Source organism: Priapulus caudatus, unplaced genomic scaffold (genome assembly GCF_000485595.1).
Source record: "Priapulus caudatus unplaced genomic scaffold, Priapulus_caudatus-5.0.1 Scaffold224, whole genome shotgun sequence".
NCBI classification, from domain to species: domain Eukaryota; kingdom Metazoa; phylum Priapulida; class Priapulimorpha; order Priapulimorphida; family Priapulidae; genus Priapulus; species Priapulus caudatus.
The window spans coordinates 89,132-113,552 of record NW_014577285.1 but is presented as its reverse complement, the minus strand read 5'-3'; the positions used below and the strand labels follow the sequence as shown (position 1 = coordinate 113,552).

At 41.0% G+C, this 24,421-nt stretch overlaps 2 protein-coding genes across 17 annotated transcripts in view; both read left to right on the top strand.

The window, feature by feature from the left end:
• The first annotated feature begins 545 nt into the window (after positions 1 to 545).
• On the top strand, positions 546 to 20,829 carry LOC106807582 (twitchin-like). Its single transcript, XM_014809961.1, has 19 exons — positions 546 to 1,033; positions 5,606 to 5,743; positions 5,939 to 6,099; positions 10,403 to 10,632; positions 10,953 to 11,043; positions 11,229 to 11,461; positions 11,732 to 11,822; positions 12,133 to 12,356; positions 12,779 to 12,869; positions 13,078 to 13,304; positions 13,770 to 13,861; positions 14,211 to 14,411; positions 14,786 to 14,901; positions 15,532 to 15,703; positions 15,920 to 16,086; positions 16,510 to 16,828; positions 17,424 to 17,436; positions 18,284 to 18,469; positions 20,791 to 20,829. The coding sequence occupies exons 1-19, from the start codon at positions 1,020 to 1,022 to the stop codon at positions 20,827 to 20,829; spliced, it is 2,805 nt and encodes a 934-aa protein (XP_014665447.1). The 5' UTR covers positions 546 to 1,019.
• Positions 16,878 to 24,421, top strand: part of LOC106807588 (twitchin-like) — a 69,349-nt gene continuing 61,805 nt past the window's right edge. For 9 of the 16 annotated variants that reach the window (XM_014809978.1, XM_014809979.1, XM_014809976.1 and 6 more), the window contains exons 1-4: positions 16,878 to 17,168; positions 18,284 to 18,469; positions 20,791 to 20,820; positions 22,438 to 22,524. In XM_014809978.1, coding sequence (XP_014665464.1) covers positions 22,462 to 22,524 — 63 coding nt within the window. In that variant the 5' untranslated portion in view covers positions 16,878 to 17,168; positions 18,284 to 18,469; positions 20,791 to 20,820; positions 22,438 to 22,461. The remainder of the gene's footprint in view (positions 17,169 to 18,283; positions 18,470 to 20,790; positions 20,821 to 22,437; positions 22,525 to 24,421) is intronic. The other 7 variants (XM_014809977.1, XM_014809969.1, XM_014809980.1 and 4 more) reach the window with 4 other exon arrangements.

The window sequence follows — 24,421 nt, the reverse complement described above, 5'->3', positions numbered from 1 at the left end:
GGTTCTGTACTTAAACTTTGTTGTGCCAGTCGCGCTCACTTGATTTTAAATTTCACGTCCGTACATGCTTCGAAAGCCCACGTACGTGTAAAATCCACACACGTATCCCACGTTTTATTTTCTTGCTTCGCTGACAACTCGGTAATTAGGTTAAGAATTTGAGACAACCATGCCACTAATCGTCGCTTGCTTGTCAACGGCGTGTATTTAATTAAAGCCACCGGAATATTTCCGCTCGTGGAAACTAGTGGAATTGTCGTGCCCTCTGACAATGAACGTTAGAAGCACACACACCCACAAGGTTTTATTTTTTGTCTCGGCCCCAAAATCGTAGAATCACATTTTGATCTTACTAATGGTAAATAAAATACAGTTTTGAAGGTAACGATTTGCCCGCATCAGGACCGGCGAGTAAGAGAGGCAGACGGATGCTGCAGTCGTTGAAGAGCGGGCGCCACAAATAGCACGGGCGCTCTGCTAATTATAGCCTTGCTGGGAGACGATGTAGCCTATAAAGTTTCACGAGTACGTTTCTGCTGTTCACTGCTGTGAGCACGCAGCCGAGCATATAGGAAGCGGCAGTCACTGCAAGGCTGAAAGCTAAGCGGTCTGCTCCGGGAGAGCCTCAGTGCGCCATGGAGTCAAAGTGAGGTTGAACGAGCCGGATTCCAACCTCCGTCACACTTGGATATAACTAGGCTGCTTGTGTCCTCAGTGTGTGAAGACTACAAGTTACGATTATTTAGGATTTATACGCACACTTTCTATCTCTCTCTCTCTCTTTCTCTTTCTACATCTCTCGCGTGCACAGGAGTGTAGGCGGGCGTTGTGTTATTGAGCTGTCAAGACCGGAATACATCCATCGTGTGGTGTCGAGCAGTGGCTGAGAGCTAGCCTGGTGGCATTCATTCTTGCAGTAGCCGAGGATTGCACGTTGGGGTGAGGCGACAGCTTCCCCCGGTAATAGAGCCTGGTCTTCCGGCGTGGCGTTGGATGTGTGCATAGTGATCTAACCAGCAATGGCAGACGCAGGGTAGGTGATTGTTACATGTGTTCTGCATGCAACATTCTTGATGTCACCCTTCTGGAAATTTTACCTCTGTTAAAAAATGCTAAACATTTTGCCATCGGCCGATATCTCTGACCAAGGCTTGAAACTATGCACTGGTTAATGATGAGCTTATATTACTATTTTCATGTGAAACGCACGCTGAGCTTAATTATTTATGTAACCGTACTACCTACGCCCTGTCGATCCTGTTCATGCAAGTACATCGCTTGCTCATTTATCGACAGACATGCGTGGTTTTCCAATATCCATAAATTAATTATGCATACCAGGTAATGCGTTGATGAAAGGTTAACACGGCGGACTATAGTAGGTGTGATGCTGTTTCCCCCTAGTCCCGTTCACATCGTTATTTTCTTGTGTAATCGTTTCCAAAGTAGGGCGGCAGAATTTCCGGTTTCATGGTGAGAATTTCCAGAAATTCCTAGCGGTTAGCCACCGTCTAACGTTTCTAATCCCCAGATGCCTTCTGGCCATACAAATGAGATCAATCCGCGCGCAAACCGGACATTCGCCGTGTGTGGCGGTGCCGCGGACATGCCTCGCGATTTACACAAATTAAATAATAAAATAGATCCAGCCACGCGCCTAATTGCCGCTCGGAAGCGCAAACATTTTTAAACCATCGCTGTCGCGAAACAAGGTCACGCGTGATTTCGTCAACGTGCAGAAACGTAATCGCGGGACACATGTGCGCAGGCGCGTAATAGTAGTGGGGGGGGGGGGGTTAGCCCCGCACCAAACTGCATGCAGTGCCCTATCGTACACTCAGGATACTCGTGAGAGCGAGAGCGCCATCTGTCGTGGAGTTTGGCACCGCACTTGCTTCCAGCGAGAGGCTATGGAAAGGTTTTAATACGGCTCCTAGTCTCCGCCGAATGAACAAGACCTCGCTAATGCTCAAATACGCATAGTTACGGAGTATATTTTACGCGTCCACACGTACTATGTCAATCGGGCTTCTGTGAATGTTAGTTTGAAACTGTGAAAAGTTTAATGAAAAGAATTCGGTTTCTTAAAAGCCACCTAAAGAAAAAGAACTCGACCCCGCTATTATTTATTAAAGTTCCAGGTAAAAGGGTGCACAGGCAATGCACATAATTGACTAAACACCACCAGGGTCAATATAATAGACATAGCGTCTTCGGATTATGTAGAATCATAACATATCTAACAGACGCGGAGGCTGTAATGTTAAAGTGTCATTTAATTTGCGTCATTATGCACCATCATGGAACGATTCATCTTCAACTTGTCCTCTGTTTTCCATCTCTCTCGCTTTCTCTCGCTCTCTCCACGGCTCATCATGCATTCTCTAGCTCTAATATATAATTATATATATTAATACTACTATAATATATATATAATAATAATAAGATAATCATATTATATATATATATATATATATATATATAAATATATATAATATAATATATATATATATGTGGTCGCTCTTCCTGTGTCAGTGGCTTCTTTTTCGCTTTTACGATTAATTCACATAATTAACATATTTCATATAATTTACAACAAATTTCTAGGCCCACGTGCGACTGTATTTGCTCTTAGAGCAGGAGGAGATGTATTGTTATGTGATTGGTAAGCAGAGATAGTGTAATACATAATGAATAATACAATAATATAATATAATAGTGTAAGTAAAACATACGGATGTTTGCATCTGAAATGTGGTACTTCGCGTACTTCGGTAAATTGCGTTCGTACTTTTAGACACTGCGTGGTTTATATAAGACAGGGTAAGCTACTGAACCAATATATGCGCTTTCAATGGGCTCGTTTGAGCAAAATTGGGGAAAATGACGACGAAAGATCCCCTGCTGAGAGTCGATATCAATTTTACACAGCTTGACGCTCGTATACGTATATATATGATGATATATGGACGTAATATAAGGACGATGCACGACTACTTGCATTTTGTAGCGTACATTTCGAGAACAGTAGAGATGAGTGACGAATCAACAACCTATGTTGCAGAGCATTATTATACCTTAAATGCTTCTCGAAATGAAATGAAGAATTCTTTTACCACTCGAAATGTTTAGTAATTTGTACTTCTGCATTTAGAAAATATTAGATGAATTAAACTGTGATGCAAAAAAAACGTTAACAAGAATTAAATAATTATACTATATAATACAACTGGGCAGTTATATATCCTATGTTGTAATAATAGTTGGGCCTACCTGCAACCGACGCGTTCTGATTACATCTGGAACAATAATTTAATTATTAAACTCATATGTGTTACAGGGGGTACGGTAGAGAATGGGGGAGGCCGGGAAAGAATGAGTGACCGTAACGCTAGTAAACTAATCTATAATATGCGTTGTTAATACTATAATGCCCTGAATAACTTCTGGAATCTCCTTGAAAGAGAGGAAGGAACAGGAAAACCGGCGCCTGGGATATTTTGCAGATAGTATCGCACTTTGTAAACATAGCGTTGCACGTGGCTAGCTGTCGGTTTGTTTTCTTTTTGCCATTCGCATTTTGCTTTGGTCTAAACATATACGTTGGGAATGAAATGAGTCGGAATGAACTTAGGGGTATAGCATAATATGGTTAGACCAGATCTCACGAAGACGAAGGAACGTTATGGCGTGCTACGGTATTTATGGACGAGCTAAAAACTTTACGAAACTTTCGGCGCCAAATATATCGGTGATGCTTAACAGTTATATAACACGCCATTTTAAAAGTACATAAAAAACATCAAGCTATCATATAACAATTTCTGGGACTGTGGGTGTTTAGTGATCTATCGATTAATTCCTCGCATTTGTATACCGTTTCGTTAAAATTAGTTCATTGATTGCAGTTACTTAGATTCGATTTATCGCTAAGGTATACCAGACGCTCAGTTGATGGTAATTAAACGATGCTACTAATTTACTTAGTAATCGGTTCTGAGTAATAGGTCTGGGTTCAAATCTCTACTAGGCATTATCGTGATTAAACTCTACGGCAGGAACACATATTTATGATTCTTTGCTGGCATATTGCGTGACTCTTAGATTTACATTGAATTTACATAGATGCCAAAGAGGCAATAATATCCCAAGACGCAAATGTAGAAGTTATACAAGTATATGTGTAACGATAAACATCGTATAGTGATGTTATCATGCTTATACTATGTGTAGATTCTACCATGTTGCGTGATATTTTCTCAGGGATACCCGATACAAATTTCGTTTCAAAGTGGCAGTCGTACATTTTCGCTTGTATTCGGCTCAACCATTCTTAGCAATGCCCAGAGTATCAAATGACTAGCACTGTTATACTCTTTATACGAAATGTCATATACATGCATATACAATATGCACGCAAGTAAGTACATGTGCATACGCACGCAGGTACACACACACACACACACACACACACGTCGCACACCACAGGGGCGAGGGTCTTAGGCAGGGGGCAAAAACAGGGGGGGCGCGAGCACACAGCACACAGGGGGCCGGGCGGGCCCCACACACACACACGAGGTTGTGTGTCGCACACACACATACACACGACCACAGGAGCGTCACACACATATTATATATATATATCGTATATATGCCATCAGCAAGTAGCATTGAACTAAACTACAGATGATACATTAACACTACTTCAATCATATATGACGCGACTATAACGAAGGTATATTAAGAGATACTTACAAGTTGTGGGATGAGACATATACTAAGCAAGTCAGTTAAGTTTTTTGGTGATTTAGTATAAACTGATAAGCATACATATATCGTAATGCAAATACGGAGAACCGCGTGTTTTTTTCGTAAACAATCGCCCGTTTTGAATAAACATACCGCCGCTGGAATTCGCTTGCCACCCGCCGATAGGCGGCTAAGTAAAAATAGAGTGTTGTCTTAGCAGTGCGTCATAACTCTATACTATACGAACAATAATATGCTATTAAGTATATTTGTCGCATTTCCCGGAAATTTACGCTACCGTACTACACAAATATTTACTGCATCTATTAAAACTGACCACGAACAGTATGCATTCAATCCCCTCTGTCGCCTGATCGTGAATTTTCATGCTACTTTGCTTATCACCTCATATCTCATAATTCACTAATTTCTTCGTAGCCTTACTTTGCTCAATGAATAGTAAAAACCTGGCCAGTTTATGCAGATAACAGCGAATAGCTGCCCCTGGAGAGATTTCATTCAGCCTTGTTGACCAATGACAAAATTATCCTATTAAGAAAATCGTCCCCTTTTGGCTAACGTACCCTAATCGGTGCATATTGCTATCGGGCATGTATAAAACGACATCAGGCGGTTTTCACAAGTGCGTGCACTCACTCCTTATTTCTTTGTCTATCCAATCATAACGCCCATTACTGGGCATGTAAATAGCATTGTATCTGCATGTATCTAGCAGATCGGCCTAGTTAAAAACCGACCATATGATAAAAAAGAGAGAAATATATTACATATTAATTTATTAAGATTGTAGATATTATTCGAATCGTACTACGTGCGTGGATTGCTTTCTTTGCAGGGACGGGATTGCGCCCCAATTCGCTCAAAAGCCGCAAATCAAGCAGGCGGACGATGGCAGCAAGATCATGTTCAGTTGTCGCGTACTTGCAGATCCAGTACCGACCATCAGCTGGTTTCACAATGAGAACGCCTTGAGGTAAGAGCGAAGTGTTTAGAGCCGCACACTAGCACCAGATCTAATCACTATGCTGCCATTGGATTATTCATGAGATTCGCCTCCTGTTTCCTGTAGATTGGAATATTTACACATTTACGCGTAAACCGACAGCTGTAGAAGCTCTTAGACTCAAACATCCGATATGGCGTCTGATGTATTTTTTTTCATTTTCAGTGATGGAGGTCGTTATCACATCTTCACGGAGACGGATGGCAACTCCTACACGTGCGGTCTGGATATTACAGACATTGCGTTAGAGGATGGTGGCAAGTACAGAGTTAGCGCCAAAAACACCCTCGGAGAGAGCAATGCCACCATAAATCTAAATTTCGGAAGTAAGTGTATTACTATAATGAGTTGCGTTTAAAGCTGTGGGGTGGACACACTAGGCGATTTTTCATGCGATCGAGCCGGCCGACCGAGCCGGCCGGCTCGATCGCATGAAAAATCGCGTAGTGTGTCCAGTGAGTCGCGGTCGATTTTCGAGTCGGCCGGCCGAGTCGCCCGATTCAAACATGTTTGATAATTATTTGAGCCGGTCGGCTGCAATCGCCTAGTGTGCCCGGGTCTGTGATTGAGCTGGCCGATTGTACAATTTATCAGCCAATCAGCGTGCTGAAAATCCACAGAGTCGCCCGACTCAGTCGCGTAGTGTGCCCACAGAGTCGCACGACTGAGCCGGCCGCCTAGATCGCATGAAAAATCGCGTAGTGTGTCCACAGTCTCTATAGGTGACATATCACAAGGGCGCTTATGCATGAGGTTGTAATCAATATAAGCTCACGGTAGTACGAACAACGATGTTGAAAATACCTCGCTACGGCAAATGCAAGCGGAATGTGACGATTAATAGGTACATTGAAACTCATATCGAACAAAGAATGCTTTGCTGAAAACGCTGTTGATTTGCTAATCTCAATTCCGGGATATTTCGTTTATTCGAACACTGCTCTTGCATCGGTCGAAATACCAAATCTTTTCGTCGGAGTTGCGCCGTGCCACGCGACATATTACAGTACCCACCAAAGCCGTTGAGTGTTTTTAACTGAACAAAATATAAATCGCTGACCGTAGGTCCCCTACTCACGAATGACCGGCGGTTGTTTATAACGTCAACAAAACAGCATAGCTGGCGTGTTTAGGGTCAAATTCCCTTCCGGATATCTGGGGCTCGTGCAATGTAAACCGATGAGCATGTGTGAAATACAACATATGGTCCGGGAATCAGCGGGGCAGTTTGTTAGACAGTATATGTCCCGCAAATACGGGAACTAAATGGCCCGAGACAAGCGCACTTGTATTTCTTGAGAAGATTAGCTCTACTATATACTCGATGTTAAAAATACCTTCGCCGCAATTAACTATGCAGACGCTGAGCAAGGCGTATATTATTAGTATTAAATAAGCATTTTGTCCTCGGACTCTCTCTCACACCAGCGCAACGCGTATTCACTGGTACTGCGCATGTGTTTCTAAATATGTAAACGGGATTGTTGTTGCGCAAAGTATTAATAGGAGTCAGGACAGCGTGAGTCAGTTGTTAGCAATGCGCGTTTGCTCGTCACAGGAAGCGCAGCGCCTAGTTTGGCTTCGTAGACCGCCCTCAGCATCCTCCTCTTCTTCTCGTGCGCAGGCCTTTCATAATTCAGCCGCGATGGTTAATCTATTGCCAAGCCACGATGGCAACAACAGCTCCACGGACCAAGCAATGTAGTTTTCATGCAGTGTTCTAGATTCAAAAATGGCATGTAAGTTTATTTGCCTTAGACGCCGTCGTTGTAACAATATGGCCGTCTCTGGCGCAGGCGCAGACAAGGCCGTGGAAAGACGACATCCGTATTTTTCACACTAAACAAATGATAGAGTATAATGAAATGCCTAGTTTGTGTATAATTCGATAGATTAATGTGCGGGAAAACACGAATGTTCGACACAGGTCCTGCACGGAAGGAGGGGGGGGGGGTCACACGTATGGGTGATCGACTTTTTCGGACTTGCTATGCGCCGTGGAAAATGCGTTATTTTCGGGTCCCACGAGTCAGACAAGCGCGATACGACTGCTTCTAGCTCATTATTGCACTGCATCAAAGCTGTTTGCAAGACGTCCGCAAATCCCCCAGTAATTCTTTAATGGTGGGTTTGAGTTGACACGCGTTGCACTAATGTGGACTCATAATCATATAAAAACGTATTCTGCGTGCAGTGATCAAATTTGATTAAAATTGGTTAGAACCTGTCTAACGAGAGTGAAGCGATTATGTATTACAGATGATTAAACAAACATGTGAAAATCGTGTCAGCACTCTGAAACGTAACTGAAAATATGAGGTCACAATACTAAGAATTATATTACGTCGCAATATTGCACACATTATATTTTTTATTTTACCCTAGGCGACAAGAAATTTTTAGCAGAGAATAGATATGAATCGCCCCAGCGATGATATTTACACATAATGCACCCATAATATAACTAAACGCCTTGCAAAATGTTAGTACAGAAATTCACAGAGATTCTATGCTTCTTCGAAATACCTCAAGGTCAAGAGGCCCACAAAAACGTGTTTTTTCATCTGCGGCAAAAGATTAGAATCGCCCGTTGTTGTAAGTCTTCGACACTGTTTCTTGTATCCGCTCAATCAAATGGTTCTCCACATTAAATAGTTACAGACCGGGCTAGCTGCCTTCACACGTGTTCTCAATATTTACCAGAGGACGGCGGAAGGCGAAGGTTTATTTCCATCACCAATTAATATTGAAGATGGTGTAGAATGCACAACGTACAACTGGTAGGGCCTCGCACATGCGCGTACGCGCAAAATAGAATATCCCCAATCGTCATATATCATCAACCATATAATCACACCACCAACCATCACCATCGTCGCGTCATTAATCACATAGAAGTTCACTCACAATTTGATCTGAGAATAATTCGGACTAAAAAGCATACTAAACATAATTTACATTGATGCAATTATGACGTAAATATGTGTGATTAATATCCATGTATTGTTGTATGCATGGATTTTTTAATGAAGGAAGTAAATACATACGTGATATCTTAGACGTGTGAAATTAATAACAGCACCAATAGCAACACCAACAATACTGCAGTTAATAATAATGATGACAATAATAATGTTAATAATAATAATAATAATAATAATTACTATTATTATTATTATTATTATTATTATTATTATTATTATTATTGTTATTATTATCATCATCATTTTTATTGCGTATTAGCTAGCGCATAACTATCCTTTGCAATTAAGAATAATTATACACCAAGTTTACGGTAATTCTATCTTTTAATGGCATCACAAGTGCTGAGCATGCCGTCGGCGGTCTTCTTTCGATCTATGCCCGACTTACTCGCGAGGAGATAAACAAGAGCCCTGCATACATTCTGCAGGCTATCGTACGCGTGGAATGTTCGCTCCTACGGTCTCTGTGCTGCGTGCTATTCTACTATGTACTATATATGCTAGACGATATCCCCGCCTTCACGAGCAGAACACGACGCGATCCGCATCCGTGATACATCTACAGTATCTACATGGCCCGTGACAGTATCTCCGTTAAGACACGTGCCCTACAGCGATGCTAAATATAGACCTAGCCGCGAAGCCATGTGGAATTTAGAGAGCGCGCCCCGACAGAGACCAACTAGCGCCAAATGTCGACGGGATGTTGTCGTTTGGCCTATTTCGGAGCAGAGCTTGACGAACTTTTTCTTACTTCCACCCTTCGCGCAGCCCGCGAACACGACGCCGAATACATAAAGTGCGTATGCACAGCTTAAAAAAATAAGCACTTGTGCATACAGTAGGTCTATATAAAATATCACGCTCACACGCACGCACACAAGCACGCATGTACACACACGCACGCACACACGGAATCCATGGACGCAGGCACGCGCGCACGCACGTACGCACGCCCGCACCCACGTACGCCCGCACCCAACGTAGCTTGGTTTTGTGGCCACTTCCCGCCAGTTAATGCATTATAGCTGGTGCCGACCTAAAATTAGACAGCCGAGGGTTCTAGTTTCGGTAGTCTTTGAGTTGGGACATAACAAGTCGTGCCTAGACTCCTTCGGCAATTGGTTTAGAATGACAGCAGCTGGAAGAAAATAAGGCCGCCTGACGAACAACCATACGCAAAATATAACGGCTTTCCAGGCCCTAAAATGACAAACTAAACTCACAATAAAAGCATGTCATGTTATGTTGTTATGCTGGGCACGTTATTTATCTGAAAAATGACAATGCTTATATAGTTATGGAGAATACGCTCTATGCGATTTTTGCACTGGTGAAGGTAATACGATGCAATCGCAATTCTAAAATAACGAACTAACTAGGGGTTTTGCAATAGTGAGGTTAGTATAGATAAACCTATGAAATTTATTGCGATTCTGCCTAGTGATTATTTCATACTTAGTTTAACGAATGACGCTCTAATAATCTGTTATTTATTAGACATTTGTTTATGAGTACGTCAGTGCCACTATACTAATGAGATGCGAGGAATGTGAGCTTTACTTTCCTTTTTGATATGAGCTTTTCTGTAGTGTGTAGACAGCCTGTAAGTAGATGAATAAATCTTCTCGAACGATCGTTTCAGCTGATGCGGATGAGGATGAAGCGGCAACTGCAGGGAAGCCCTCGTTTACGAAGAAGCCTGCCATCAGACAGGAGGGTGACCTTCTCATCATGGAATGCGAGGTGAATGCAGATCCCACCCCGCAGATAGCGTGGATGAGGGGCAGCGATCTTGTTGAGGAAGGCGGACGCTTCCACATGACGTCGAAGAGCCTCGGCGACGACCTGTACCTGGTAACCCTAGTGATCACGGTAAGCAGATTCGCCTATGTTCATGTTTATACAAAGTTGTCAGATTTATCACCTCATCGGCGGATAAGCCAGCATAGTTAAATAACGGACTATTATATTATTGCCAAGCTATAGTTCATAACGGCGACGGTATGAATTTATATCAAAATGCCATATATGGGGGGTTTCATTGCATACTTTTGCTTTAAATTGTTCCCACTTTTGATGAATCTACAGACCATACACAAACTATATATTGTGTATATTACTTTAGCGCCACAATAGTCGTCTTTAATTTTAATTAATGCTACCAGCATTTGTTTTTCCTATCTCCTATGTAGGAACCACAAGATCAAGACGGCGGTACCTATAAATGCAATGCGGTCAACGACAAAGGAGAGAGCAATGCAAATATTGCTCTGAATTTCGCTGGTACGTCTTACTTAGTAAAAACGTGAAAAACGTCAATATTTTTCGAAACAAAATTAGTCTTTTGTGTGGTTTAATAGGAAAGTGGACCAGTCCTTTGTCCTCGTCCTCCAGTGTCCTTTATCCCTGGCAATGGTTGCCATTTTCTATTTTTTGAATAGTATATTGTACGACATTGTTTGTTTCAGCCGAACCAGAAGAGAATGGGCCAAAAGGGGATGCGCCAAATTTTGTATCCAAGCCCAAAATCATTCCATCAGAAGATGGCAGTTTGATTACCCTGCAGTGCCGAGTAAAGTGCAAGCCGGCACCCACTTTTGTCTGGCTCCAAAACGGCAAGGAAGTAAACGCCGGTGGTCGCATTACCATCGAAATGACACCAGATGGTGACGATGTTTACACGATACAGATGGAAATAAGGGTATGTACTACTTAAAAAAAAATTAATATTGAATTAAATAAACAGTTAAAACATAGTTTGAGTCACAAACAGCAGCTAAAGTTCTATCGCGTTACGTTTCTCTCATTTTAAATTAGAAAAAATAAGCAGGGTAATAGCAATTGAACATCCTATCGAAATTAAATATAGACAAACACGCATCTAAGCGATATTGGTGCATATAGGATTATAACCAACCCCTTGTAAAAATGAGGTTTTCTTTTGGCATATAATGCTCTCATATCTATCAAGGACCCCGAGCCAGCTGATGGAGGCCAGTACAAGTGCACGGCAACTAATGAGTTCGGAGAGAGCAATGCAAACCTGACTCTCAATTTTGAAGGTAATTCTTTTGAGTCCGTTTACCTTTACTAATAAACAGGGATATTGATATCATAATCTGCTTTATATTAGCTAATGGTAACCTAGTGCGTTCAATAGAAATGTTTGTTCCTTTTTTATGCTTAATGGATATGCTATGTTTTGATAATTGCATTACCTGGTCTTCCTGTGATAAGATGTTTAGAACAGGCCCGTAATGTGACCATCCCATGAAAAATATATACAATTGGAGGCATTAGGGTGGAATAAAAGTTTTGTTTATGCTATTGTCCTAAGCATTAATCAGCCGCATTGATTGTCTCCGAACACAGCGGAGCCAGAGAAACCAAAGGGTGCGGCTCCAGCATTTGCTGAGAAGCCAAAAATCATTCCCGAGGATGGAGGAAAACTCATCGTGATGGAGGTGCGGATCCTGTCCGACCCAGCTCCAACAGTCACCTGGTACCATGGCAACGAGGTGGTGCAGCTTAGCAGCAGAGTGGCCAGTAGCCTTAAGCTTCAAGAAGATGTATATATTGCGCGCTTAGAAATTAGAGTAAGTATATTTCGTCGTTTCTGTATTAATTACGTGTATAATATAAGATAACTTTTAAATAGACAAAGCAAGCTTTTTAAAGACATATCATTTAAAAAGACAAAGCTGCGATCATAATCGAATAGACATTATATGTTTTGACACTTGAGTAAATATCGCAATTCTCGTTAGCATTTGCATAGAAAATGTGGATAAAGATTATACATATATTTGGCACTACAATTCAGGGATAGAAGCCAACATTATGTATGAATGTGTGTCTATCTTATTGGATACAGTTAGTTGGACCAAATTGACCATGATAATTCACTTACGCGGTAACTAACGCGTGTTTTAAGCGCGGGCACGCATATGCGTTTTTGTTGGTAGTTTACCCCGATTGACGTACCTATCTAAACACAATTTGTGCTTTCATTCAATAGGAAGCTAGCGTTGACGATGGCGGCATATACAGATGTAACCCTAAGAACGAACATGGCGAGAACAATGCCAATCTAACTCTAAACATCGAAGGTACATGCGCTTTATCTCCACGGCTCGGTTGCTTATTAAGTTTCATCATGAATGGCAAGCGGGAAAAATGAACATGTCATTTCTGAGGATGTGAACGCTGGTGGAGTCAACATCCGCTGGCTTCTCCTAGACGACCTGATCACAGTTATAGCTTACAAATATACACTTCCAACCTCGTATCTCTTGTCTCACGCGCCGTATTCTCTAGGCGAGAAGAAGCCGGAAGGATCAAAACCAGTCTTCACAGCCAAGCCAAGCATTAGTCAGGACGACAGCGGCCGTAATGTCAAGGTCGAGTGTCAACTGAAGGCGAAGCCAGAAGCGAAGATCACGTGGTACAGGAACAACGATTTGATTCATGAAAGCACCCGGCGCTTTAAGCAGATCACAACGACAGTCAGTGACGAGGAGTACATTATCCAACTGGAAATAGTAGTACGTGTCTAGCTCGCCCGATTAGAAGGCATGCTTAAGGCACCGCCTATAATAGAATTGTTTATGTGTGCACTGCGACGATGGTATTTTAAAGCCACATAAACTGCGATAACGCATAAAAGTGACCATTTTGCCTTTTCGCGCGCTGTTAATGCATATACGTCGAGTATCAGATAGATGAGTACCACGCCGTACGTCGAGTATCACATAGTTAGGTACCACGCCGTTCGGCTCTAAAAACAACAGCAACCAAGAGGCATCTGTCCAGTAATGAACAACATATGCTTCGTTAGACCCCATATTACGCGGATGTATTTTAATGATAGTTTAATGCATTTAAGGGTTACCTTATTGCTTTGGAGTTTACATGTATGCAATTAAAAATATAACAGTTTTAACAACACGATAGAAAAAGAAATTAAGACGATGTATCGTAACTTTTATGCTTTTATCTATTATTTATAGAACGTAATAGAAGATGACACCGGCAAATACAAGTGCAATGCTACGAACGACCTTGGTGAAACCAACGCTAATATTAACCTCAACTTCGAAGGGTGAGTGATATCGCTCGTTTTTTAAAAGTACTCGTTGTCTTGAATAATTCAGGTTCTCTGCGATCACCTATCCTGATGTCAGACGTGTTGCTCTTAAAAAATACATTTTACTCGTCTTTTATAAAGTACGTGGACAACCTGTGAACCTATAACAAATGAAATCAATATAAATCTGCATTATACGTTTGATTGCATGAACACTTATTCCCATGCTACATCCCATATTTATGAAAAAGTTATAGCAGAACCCGAGTGAAGTGCAAGACAGTGTTAGTATATGAGATGACAGATAAGACGAGTGTGCAGTAGGCACTATAGTTAGACATGTGTTTCTCCCCCGTACTCACAGTGCGCCCGCAGAGCCTCCTCCGGAGTTTGGCGACGCCCGCATTAAGCAGAAGAGAAAGGGTAAGACGATTATCATCGAGTGTGAGATCATCTGTAAGAATGAGCCGACTGACATCCAGTGGTTCCAGGATTCGAGCAAGGTGTCCATAGACCGCCGTCACACTCAACGCATCGTCAGGATACCCGGCGACGACGAAATCAGGTAAGCTTACACGCCCGAGCACGCACGCACGCACACACATACACACTCACACACAGACAGACACACACGCGCAACACACAGACAGACACATACGCACACGCGCGCGCACACACACACACACACATGCACACGCGCACACACACACACACACACACACACACACACACACACACACACGCACACGCGCGCGCGCACACACACACCTTGTAATGTTTGCTTGGGAATTTCATGAAAACTGGGTGTATGCGTGCATGAGGGCGTATAATATATATGTATATATATACATATACATATATATATACATATACATATTGTACAGACTTTCTCATTGAAACGATACGATGCCGATTACAAGTAAAGTGTTACTCTTGCAGATATATCATAATTATGGAAGTCACAGAGGTGACCGTGCAAGACAATGGCAAGTACAAGTGCGTTGCGCGCAATCAGTACGGAGAGACGGACACTGCCGTGACCGTTAATGTCTCAGGTAAGAAGTCACGAGGTTTGCGACAATGCCCACATTATTATGACAACGATTGAAATCATTGAATTTCATTCCGATTTAAGATCTCCGAAATTTCAGCACGCTAAAACGCTGCCAAATTTAATTGCGCTATCCGATTAATTATACCGCTGACACACCGAACTTTCAATGCGCTTTGATGCGCATTGATGCGCTTCAACGCGGTTATGTACACACCAGATACGGTTGTAATGCGCATCAATGCGCATTATTTTCAACCCACATATGTATGTGGATTGAGCAGTTCGCTTACGGTTCGATTCGGTTCGGTTCGGTTCTGTTTGGCGGTGTGTCAACGATAATTTTACAACACGGTTCTGTTCGGTTTGGGATTGGATGATGAAATCACGTGGTGTTCTCGTGAAGATCCTGTTGAATGCGTTGTTGGATTTGCGTTCGGTTGCGTTCGAATTTGCGTTCGGTTGTTTCGGTGTGTCAACGGTATATCACATATGAAATCGAATTATGTCATTCGGTTACAATGCGCATCAATGCGCATTGATGCGCATTGGTCAATACCGAATTCGGTGTGTCAAAGGTATTAATTTAGCTTGTTAGAAGACCGTTCCTCGCACGTGTATCTTCGCGTTATAGAGAGCTACGAGATGGTACAGGAAGAAGAAGACGAACAAACTGAAGTAACGGTCGAAGACATCGAACCGCCATCTTTTGTCACCAAGCTGCGTCCAAAAGAGGCCAAAGTTGGAGATTCTGTCGCATTTATGGCCAACTTTAAGGGAGTGGCAACTGAAGTCAACTGGTACAAGTAAGTGATTATTAACGCGATTTTTACTGTTCGTGCCTTTTTAAAACTGCCATTAATTAGCTTATTCGGAAGAAACTTTTCGTGTCATAATTATTTCATACTAAGCTAGAAATTTAGCTTCACGCATTATGGTATTGGTGCAATACATAAATCGTATAGAATCCGCTTAGCTAAGAAGTCTGTAGTTCATCTATACATTATTATTTTTCCTCGCAGAAACGGCAAACTCATTAAACCGTCAAAGAATTACAAGATCACGCAAGAGAACGACACCTTGAGACTGTTCATTGTGGAAGCAAGCAGCTCTGACACGGGTGAATACACAGTAGAGATCGCCAACGACAAAGGAGAGGATGCTTGCAAGGCCTCCCTGAACGTTGAAGGTGTGTTTGCGCCTTGCCCTGCCTACAGATGTTCGCCTATGTATGGCTGGGTTGTGTGTGCCCAAACACTCGTGCCTATGCGCGTGTGCGTTTTGTGTGTATGCCTCTGTGCACGGTTTATCAGTCAAGTGTATAGATATGCTATCAATGACAATTTGAATTGGGAGGAGTGCATTATTGAATACATAATTTCAAGAAGATAAGGTATCAATGACGATTATGAATTGGAAGGAGTGCATTATGGAATACATAATTTCATTAGCTGCTTTACTCGTGAACAGGCTACACTAAGACGTATGGCTTATTCTCTGCGTTCATTATTTACACCCATCTATGCTCTATGATCACCCAAATGTTCTTTCAGATTATGTACTCATTTATTCTTCTGTATTTCAACAATAATGTTTGAAATTGCCATTGCAGAGGAGAAGAAAGACGAAGAGCCAGAGTCTAAAGAGAAGGACGAGGATATTGAAGCGATAGCGAAAAAGGAAGAAGAAGCTAAGAAAGCAGACGAGAAAAAGAAGGCGGAAGAAAAGAAGAAAGCAGAAGAAGAGAAAAAGAAAGCAGACGAGGAAAAGAAGAAGGCAGAAGAGGAAAAGAAGAAGGTAGAAGAAGAAAAGAAAAAAGTAGAAGAAGAAAAGAAGAAAGCAGAAGAAGTTAAGAAAGTAGAAGAAAAGAAGAAAGAAGAAGAAAAGAAGAAAGCAGAAGAAAAGAAGAAAGAAGAAGAAACGAAGAAAGAAGAAGAAGAGAAGAAGAAGAAGAAGAAGGCAGAAGAAGAAAAGAAGAAGGTAGAGGAAGAAAAGCAGAAAGCAGAAGTAGAAAAGAAGAAAGCAGAAGAAGAAAATAAGAAAGCAGAAGAGAAAAAGAAGGCAGAAGAAAAAAAGAAAGCGGATGAGGCCAAGAAAGCAGAAGAAGTAAAGACAGCAGAGGAAACAAAGAAGGCAGAAGAAAAGAAGAAAGCAGAAGAAATCAAAACAGCAGAGGAGGAGAAAAAGGCAGATGATGCTAAAAAGCCAGCTGATAAGAAGCCGGAAGCAGCCGCACCACACGAAGAAGACGGAGTAGATGAACCACATGAGGTAGGGTGTCGCTAGCCATAAACTATTTTTATAATCTATAATCTTTCGTTTTCACTATTAATAAATTACTATGTCATTCTCGTGAATATAATATGCCATGTATCATAATATCATCTGATATCACATATTTGATACTAGCCATATCGCCATATCCATTCATTCAAATAACATTCCTACATATATATATATATTATCGTTACTTTGCTCGCCTCCCGTGGACAGCAAATTATCAAACCACGTACTTCATTGCCGTAGCCATGCGAATAATGTAATCGCAGCACACGGCGTTCTATATCAGCATATTTATAAATGGTTAGATGATTACGACGCGAGTGTTTTCTTTTTCCTATTTTTAGCGAATGCAGTTATTTATTTCAGCTGATATTCAACATAAAATTAACACCTTTCCTGCACTAATATAGTACCACTTTTTAAACTGATTACGTCATTGTGGTATTTAGAATCCGTTTAAACAGATATTTCAGCTAAGCTAAAATAATATAGGGCCTTACCACTGAGCTGTTGCTTACATAGTTATAACAATACGTGTAGCTTTGACTGCAGCTAAACTCATTATGGCCATATTCAGCAGCCCGAATATATGAACAACGACCCGGGCGTAAACAATATAGCTTTCTCGTTCTACGTCAGTCTGGTCGCGGTTTATTATCTTTAGGCTACTCATAGGCTGAACGATATATTCTGTAAGCCGTTTTATACCTCTCACACAAATGTTCATAAACACATCGTCAGTTTGTTTTAGCAATAATCACATACGCTGACCAGGCCAACATCTGCTGGCTGCTGCGCTACGATCTAGTGTGCATTCAATACATGAACATGCGTGTTTCACTGCAAATTTACTTCGAGTGGGGTTCTTCTTAGACGTTTAATCCGATTTCATCTACAATTCCATACCGTATTTTCTATACACGAACTATCCCAGTACTATATATATATATATATATATATAATATATATATCATAACGTGTTATTTAAGTCTAAACGATCGACTAACTCTTTCACCGACTACATACGCTCGGTTGGTTGGGCTTCAAATCCGAAGAACGATTCGTCACAAATTTTAAGCTAGCCTTCTTTGCAACCGCATCAGAAGGGCAAGAAAAAGAAGGAGAAGAAAACTGGTGACGATGCGAAGCATGACGAGAAAAAGAAGAAGAAGAAACCTACTGAAGCGAAGAAGGACCACGATAAACCGACGGATAAAGTCGAAGCTGAAAAAGCAGAGACGAAAGTGAAAGGGGACTCGCCGACGTCTAAGGGGGAAAATGTGCCGAAGGTAGAATAATAGTCGGGCATCGCGGTGAAGGAAATGACGAGGAGGCAGGCTAGTAGTGCATGCTACTCGTACTCTGCACTAAATAGCCTGTTGTTTGCACATGACAAAGCTAGTGTGCCGAAATGTGGCAATTAAGGTCTCTCTGCCTTTGTTTTCTGCCACGTGGAGGTATTCACTACTCGGTGAGGTGTAACCTACAGGTAGACGGCTGCACCTAATAATTAGGCGATATTGACTGATTTCTCATGAATTTCGTCGTCGACTGGCACGATGGCCGGTGACCTCTGGATTTTTCATGAGATGATGCAATTTTCGCCATATTTATGAAAATGGTTGCATCGTGATATACATAAGCGAGTAAGTTTAACCTATAGTGATAATATTGTCAAAGAGAGCTGGGATCTATGTATCTTGTACTGCCGCATTTGTGCATCTTGTGTGACAGAATCTTGTCACTTGTATGCATGTTAAGTCTTTATATATTATGTAAATGTTCAAGGGGAGTAAAGCTATCCCTTTGATAATTAGTCTTATGGCATGCATAGCTCGTGTACTATAGTTTAGTATACCAAGGTATCTATATAGTATACCAAACCCCGATATAAAAAAAAGTAATATTTCCTGCTTTCGGTTGTCGAGTGATATATATATATATATATTTATATATATATATATATATATTACTTCTACGTATATTTGCAATCTTCAACTTGTTTTTCAAAGCAATAGTATTTTTCCACAATCTCGCCTTCTCGCTTTACCTTATATTCACTTCCTAGTCGACAACTAAAAATTAAACAAAAGGTTTGCATGAAGTTAGAAAGAACACAACCTTTTCCATTCACGAATTTGTGTATAGTCAACTTAAATGGTAAAATACGTTAGACAGTAAATAGCATATAGCAAGCATAGCTGGAATTGCTGCAAGAAATGGATAATTAATAGGAGATATAAATTTTAAACAGACCTGGAGAACTTTGAAAAAGACCAGAGAAATTCATCCAGCAAAATCTAAAACTTTAAGGATGCGATGCTAACAATCGGAATCCTACATTGTCGAACACATCCTTCTTGTACAGATTTCATCTTGAATTTTACTCCGTATATTTTATTACCTCAATTTATCTGAGGCACGCCATGGTGTGCACTACATTATGAACTGCTGGGTATATTAACCATTGACCACGCTCGATTAAATTTCCACCATTTAGAGCATGACGTATTACAGCAGGCAGGGCTATTAGACTTGTTCCTCATATTTATACGCGCAAAAGCGACGAGGAACTCATCTAACAAATGCCTGGCGTATCATGGCATGGCCTTCGTGTAGGTGCCACCCCACCTTTAAATGGGTAATATGCATCAATGATATGTTAGTTACGGATTGCTAACAAGAGCAAAGCAGAACCAGATCAACTCTCGACACGACGCGGTCTGATTTCTGCTCTTGACCAACGCGTTATATGTTATTCACCCGTGCATTGGAAACATCAGCTATGTTTACATTAATTGGTTACCCCGAACCATCCTCTAATTAACGCGCACCCGTGGAAGATCTCATATGAATGAACTGCAAAAACTGTTATCTTGGTAATGTCGGTGTTATTCGATACTACAAAACTAACTGGACGTACAAGGGGGACAACCTCGTAATGTAAACAACTAGATGCAATCGTAACTGCAATGCAATACGGGTGATTATTATATATGTAAATATTGATTCCCATGTACCAAGCATATGTCGTGTTGACCGGAACAACAATTTTGAGTCACTGTAAATATTGTTTTGAAGTTGGTGTTTCGGTACATTGCATATAGTTAAGGTAACACGTGTTTCATATAATGTAATGGGGCTTCACTTGAAGTTTGCATGCACGTTCGCGCAACTGCTTACATGCGTAAAGATCAAAAGAGGCAGAAGATTGTTTTGACATGTAGAGTCGTGAGAACAAATTCTGTGCTCTACCTATCGTTATGCAGGCTTCATCACATTCACTAATGCATCTTGCATCTTTATAGTATATGTAAATGTGTTGACAAACCGGTAGTTTTCTGTCAATACTATACTCATACTCATATAAATCGTTGAACAATCATATGAATCACTAACCAATTGAATCGTGTTTTATTTATTATTATCCTTATATATATATATAAAGATCTCTAATATTGATTTATAAAATTGAAGATAGAAATTCGGCGCTGACGTTGCGTCGACCATATTTGTTCTGGACTGTGTCTTGCAAAACAACTCATATGTTTTGAGTTGCATCCTCATCTTGCCGCACTCGCTAATAAGACATTCTTGGATCATTTTGCAGGTGGTCGTAGATGATGAACACGCGGCAAAGGTACAGTAGATGACAATTGCCATTTTTTGTCTCGTTTGTGAAGAGAGCATGAGACGTAACCTTATACTCATCAGTGTCTATCTCGGCGTGCTATACATTCGCGTACATGTGTGGATGTGTTTATAGAAACGGCTTGTTCGTGTACGCTTGCAAGAAAATTAATATAATAATTAATAATAATACGTCTAATAACCACCCAAGACTGTTCTGAAACATAGAACAATACGCCTACGGTTTAGTGTTCATTTCGTCGGTTTACATATAGTAATCTTTTGTATTTACCCAATCATCACACATCGATAGCGGCGTATTATAAAAAAAGAAATAGTGGCACACGAGAAATTCTTCAGAAGCTAGCTAATTCAGAAGATATAGGTCGTTGAAGCTTGATGGCTTGTATTGGCGGAAAGACACATGTCGCTATTAAGGTTACTCTATCACTGCATCAAACAACTTTAAGCGATAATAATATTTGTTATCTCAGAATCATTAAACGGTAAATTCAACAATGGCAAAGTTTTCCGACGCTATTCTACATGACCTTGTCACTATAATAAGTTTCGTACCGTCGTTCAGACTGCGCAGTGAATGAATAAACCTCAGGTCATTATAAGACTAATTAAAAACGTTTGATTGAACAGAGCACGGGAGACCATTAAAAGAAATCGAGATAGATTATTGTCGTTTATTTTACGTTTATGAGTTTCAAAAAGAGCAATGATGGCCATAACGCCGATTTAGATTAATTGTGTGATGTGGAAATAACTTAGCTTTACACTTATGTGTTTTTTTAACGTTAAAATATTTGCGATTTGCGTTTTCTTACTTCACGTTACAGCGCACTGTCGTAGGCTACAGAGTAGTCTTAGAAAAATTTACACGGTGTCGAGGAGATATGTAGGCATTCCGTCATGCTGTGTTGTGCTGTGTTTGAGGTTTGTCGACCTTTCCCTAAACACATGAGTTACGAGATTGCTTATATCCAAATGTGTTCAGCCGGTCTTGGTTACGATTGCTGTTGAATGACCGCATGGTCCTGTTTTCCATGAACTGTACCTACGAACGATCGAGGTTTCTTGAATATATCCCACATCCCACATATAGAGAATTCGCATGTGTTCAACATTCAGGCATAATAGGCCTACGTGCGTGTTGCTTACGCATCAATTTGCCTAAAACCCAGTTTGAAATATGTTGGTGTTTGCATGGAAATCAAACTAGGTTTTAGGTGGTTTGCACTTAATACGTTTTGATTTCTTACATAACTTTTTTGAGAACGATATTTTTATTTAAAATAAGTCCTAATCAGCATTCGAATAGTTGATCAGCAATATTTGTCGCACAGTCATTAATATGTATATACATGTTACACTCACTGTTATAATACTATATATGCCACTTCTTCGTCTTCGAAAGTTCTATTTATTTTATTTTATTTACATATTTATTTATTTGTTTATATATTTTTTATTTATTCTATTATTATATACAGTACCAGTTGGTTGAAGAAGTATCCAGTATACAGCTGTTGTTGGCGACTTCACGAGTTGGCACTGTACGGCCTTATTTATTTATGCGCTGTCACTAACGATAATTAATTTATTGCACGTCAAACAGCATGATGAAGAAGAATCAGATGAGATGTCCCCCGAAGAGGGTCACGTGGGTGACGCTGAGGGTGCGGCCCCGTCAAAAGTAAAGAAGGTAATGGTCGATCGGCTAAACCACATATTATTGCAACCTAAATCCTATACGCATTCCTACACCAAACTAGACCGCATTCAATCAACCCGGCTAGGTCTTGCTTATTGCCAGGGTCGCCTGCAAGTTCTACGGGCGCGTACGCACATGCATAATAACTTACCACTGGTTAACCCCACATTTACCACTATATTTTTTAATGTATAGATAGAATTCGTCTTTGCCGTTAGTAGTAAATACGTGGCCGATGTCGCTCGTGTATCGTGTTAGTGAGCAGAGGATGGAAACTATTGTCACACCTGTGTCGTTGTGGGCTGCTAGTACGCGAGACATGTGTTGTATATATTATGTTGCACGTGCCCGTTGCACATCATTCCTCGTCGCATGAAACTCTCAATGTGTGGAGAGAGGTCTGTACAAAGATGAGATCCCATCACGATGTTAGGCGAGTTTATAACTCACGTTTCTAGCCGTTTGCAGTGAACCAAAATGCTACTGATTTGTTAAATGTCGTCATTGGATTTTTTCCTGAGTTGAAACCTTTAGATTCACCATATCAGTCGCGTGAGTGATGCATCTGCATTGTTTCTGATAAAGGGTATACGAAGAAATATACATGTATATTTATTTCTATATTCTTATATCATATCCTTGTTAAATTTGGAAAATAATCCTACTTGCTCGCGTTCTCTTACTCGTATTCCCACTCTATTCTCTATTATCTCTCTTATCGCATTCTCTCTTCGTCTATATCTCTCTTACCTCTTTCTCCCTTTCTATATATATCTCTTATATCTTATCTCTATTGTCTCTCTTATTTCTTTCTCGCTGCTCGTATTCTCTAGCTATCTCTCACTCTCTCGCGCGCACGCGTTCTTGCGCAACCGCTTTCCTTCTTACAATCCCTATCTGTCTATAATTTTGTTCTTGTTTTTCTACTCACAGTATACATATATATTTCTAACTCTGTATCACACCCGCTATATATTTCTTTACTTTCTCTATCCCTTTGTGCTTTCTTGATCTGTTGTGGTTGCTTGGTTTTTGCATTGAGCAGCACCCCATACCTAGCCGTCTTGAACCATTGTTAGAGGAACATGACGACGAAGATGCCGCAGTGAATGGCAAGTCACGGGTATGTCGTAACCAGATGCCGAATCAGCAGTAATACAACACGTTTCGATCAGCTTTGTTCTTATATACATTCTCCTTATCTACTGAATAGACTCACGCGCGCGCGCTTTCACGCGTACACACAAATGCATACACACACGCATGCCCACACACACGCACCCACACGCACACACATGCTCGCACACGCACACACACGCTCGCACATGCACGCACACGCACACACACACACACGCGCGCGCGCGCACGCACGCACACACACACACACACACACACACACACACACACACAGCGCCGCCGCGCGCATATACAGCCGTTATATATCTTGCTATGTATTTTCTACTATATATATATCTTCGTATCTATCTCCCTATATATATCTCTTTCTCTTCTCTTCTCTCTCTCTCTCTCTCTCTCCTCTCTCATCTCTCTCTCTCTCTATATATATATATTATATTTATATATATATATATATATATATATATTTATCTTACTGGTTCTGTCACGCCTTGAGATTATATTGTCTGAGTATATAGAAAGATGCGCATGGAACTGGAATATACTTCTTATCATGGTAAACTTTAATGTTTACTGTGATGTTTTACTTGTTCATGGCGTGTCTCGCGTGCGCTTATGTATGAGAGAGTGAGGGGGCGAGAGAGCGCGCGAGAGAGAGGAGAGAGTGAGAGAGAGAGAGAGAGAGGAGAAGAGAATAAACGAGCCCTTTGACAGGAATGCGAAATTTACGCCGAACGTTTAAATCTATCGC

Coding starts and splice junctions, on each gene's coding strand:
- LOC106807582 (XM_014809961.1), top strand. Junction 13,862..14,210: donor ATTAACCTCAACTTCGAAGG/GTGAGTGATATC, acceptor CCGTACTCACAG/TGCGCCCGCAGAGCCTCCTC. Junction 15,704..15,919: donor ACTGAAGTCAACTGGTACAA/GTAAGTGATTAT, acceptor TTTTCCTCGCAG/AAACGGCAAACTCATTAAAC.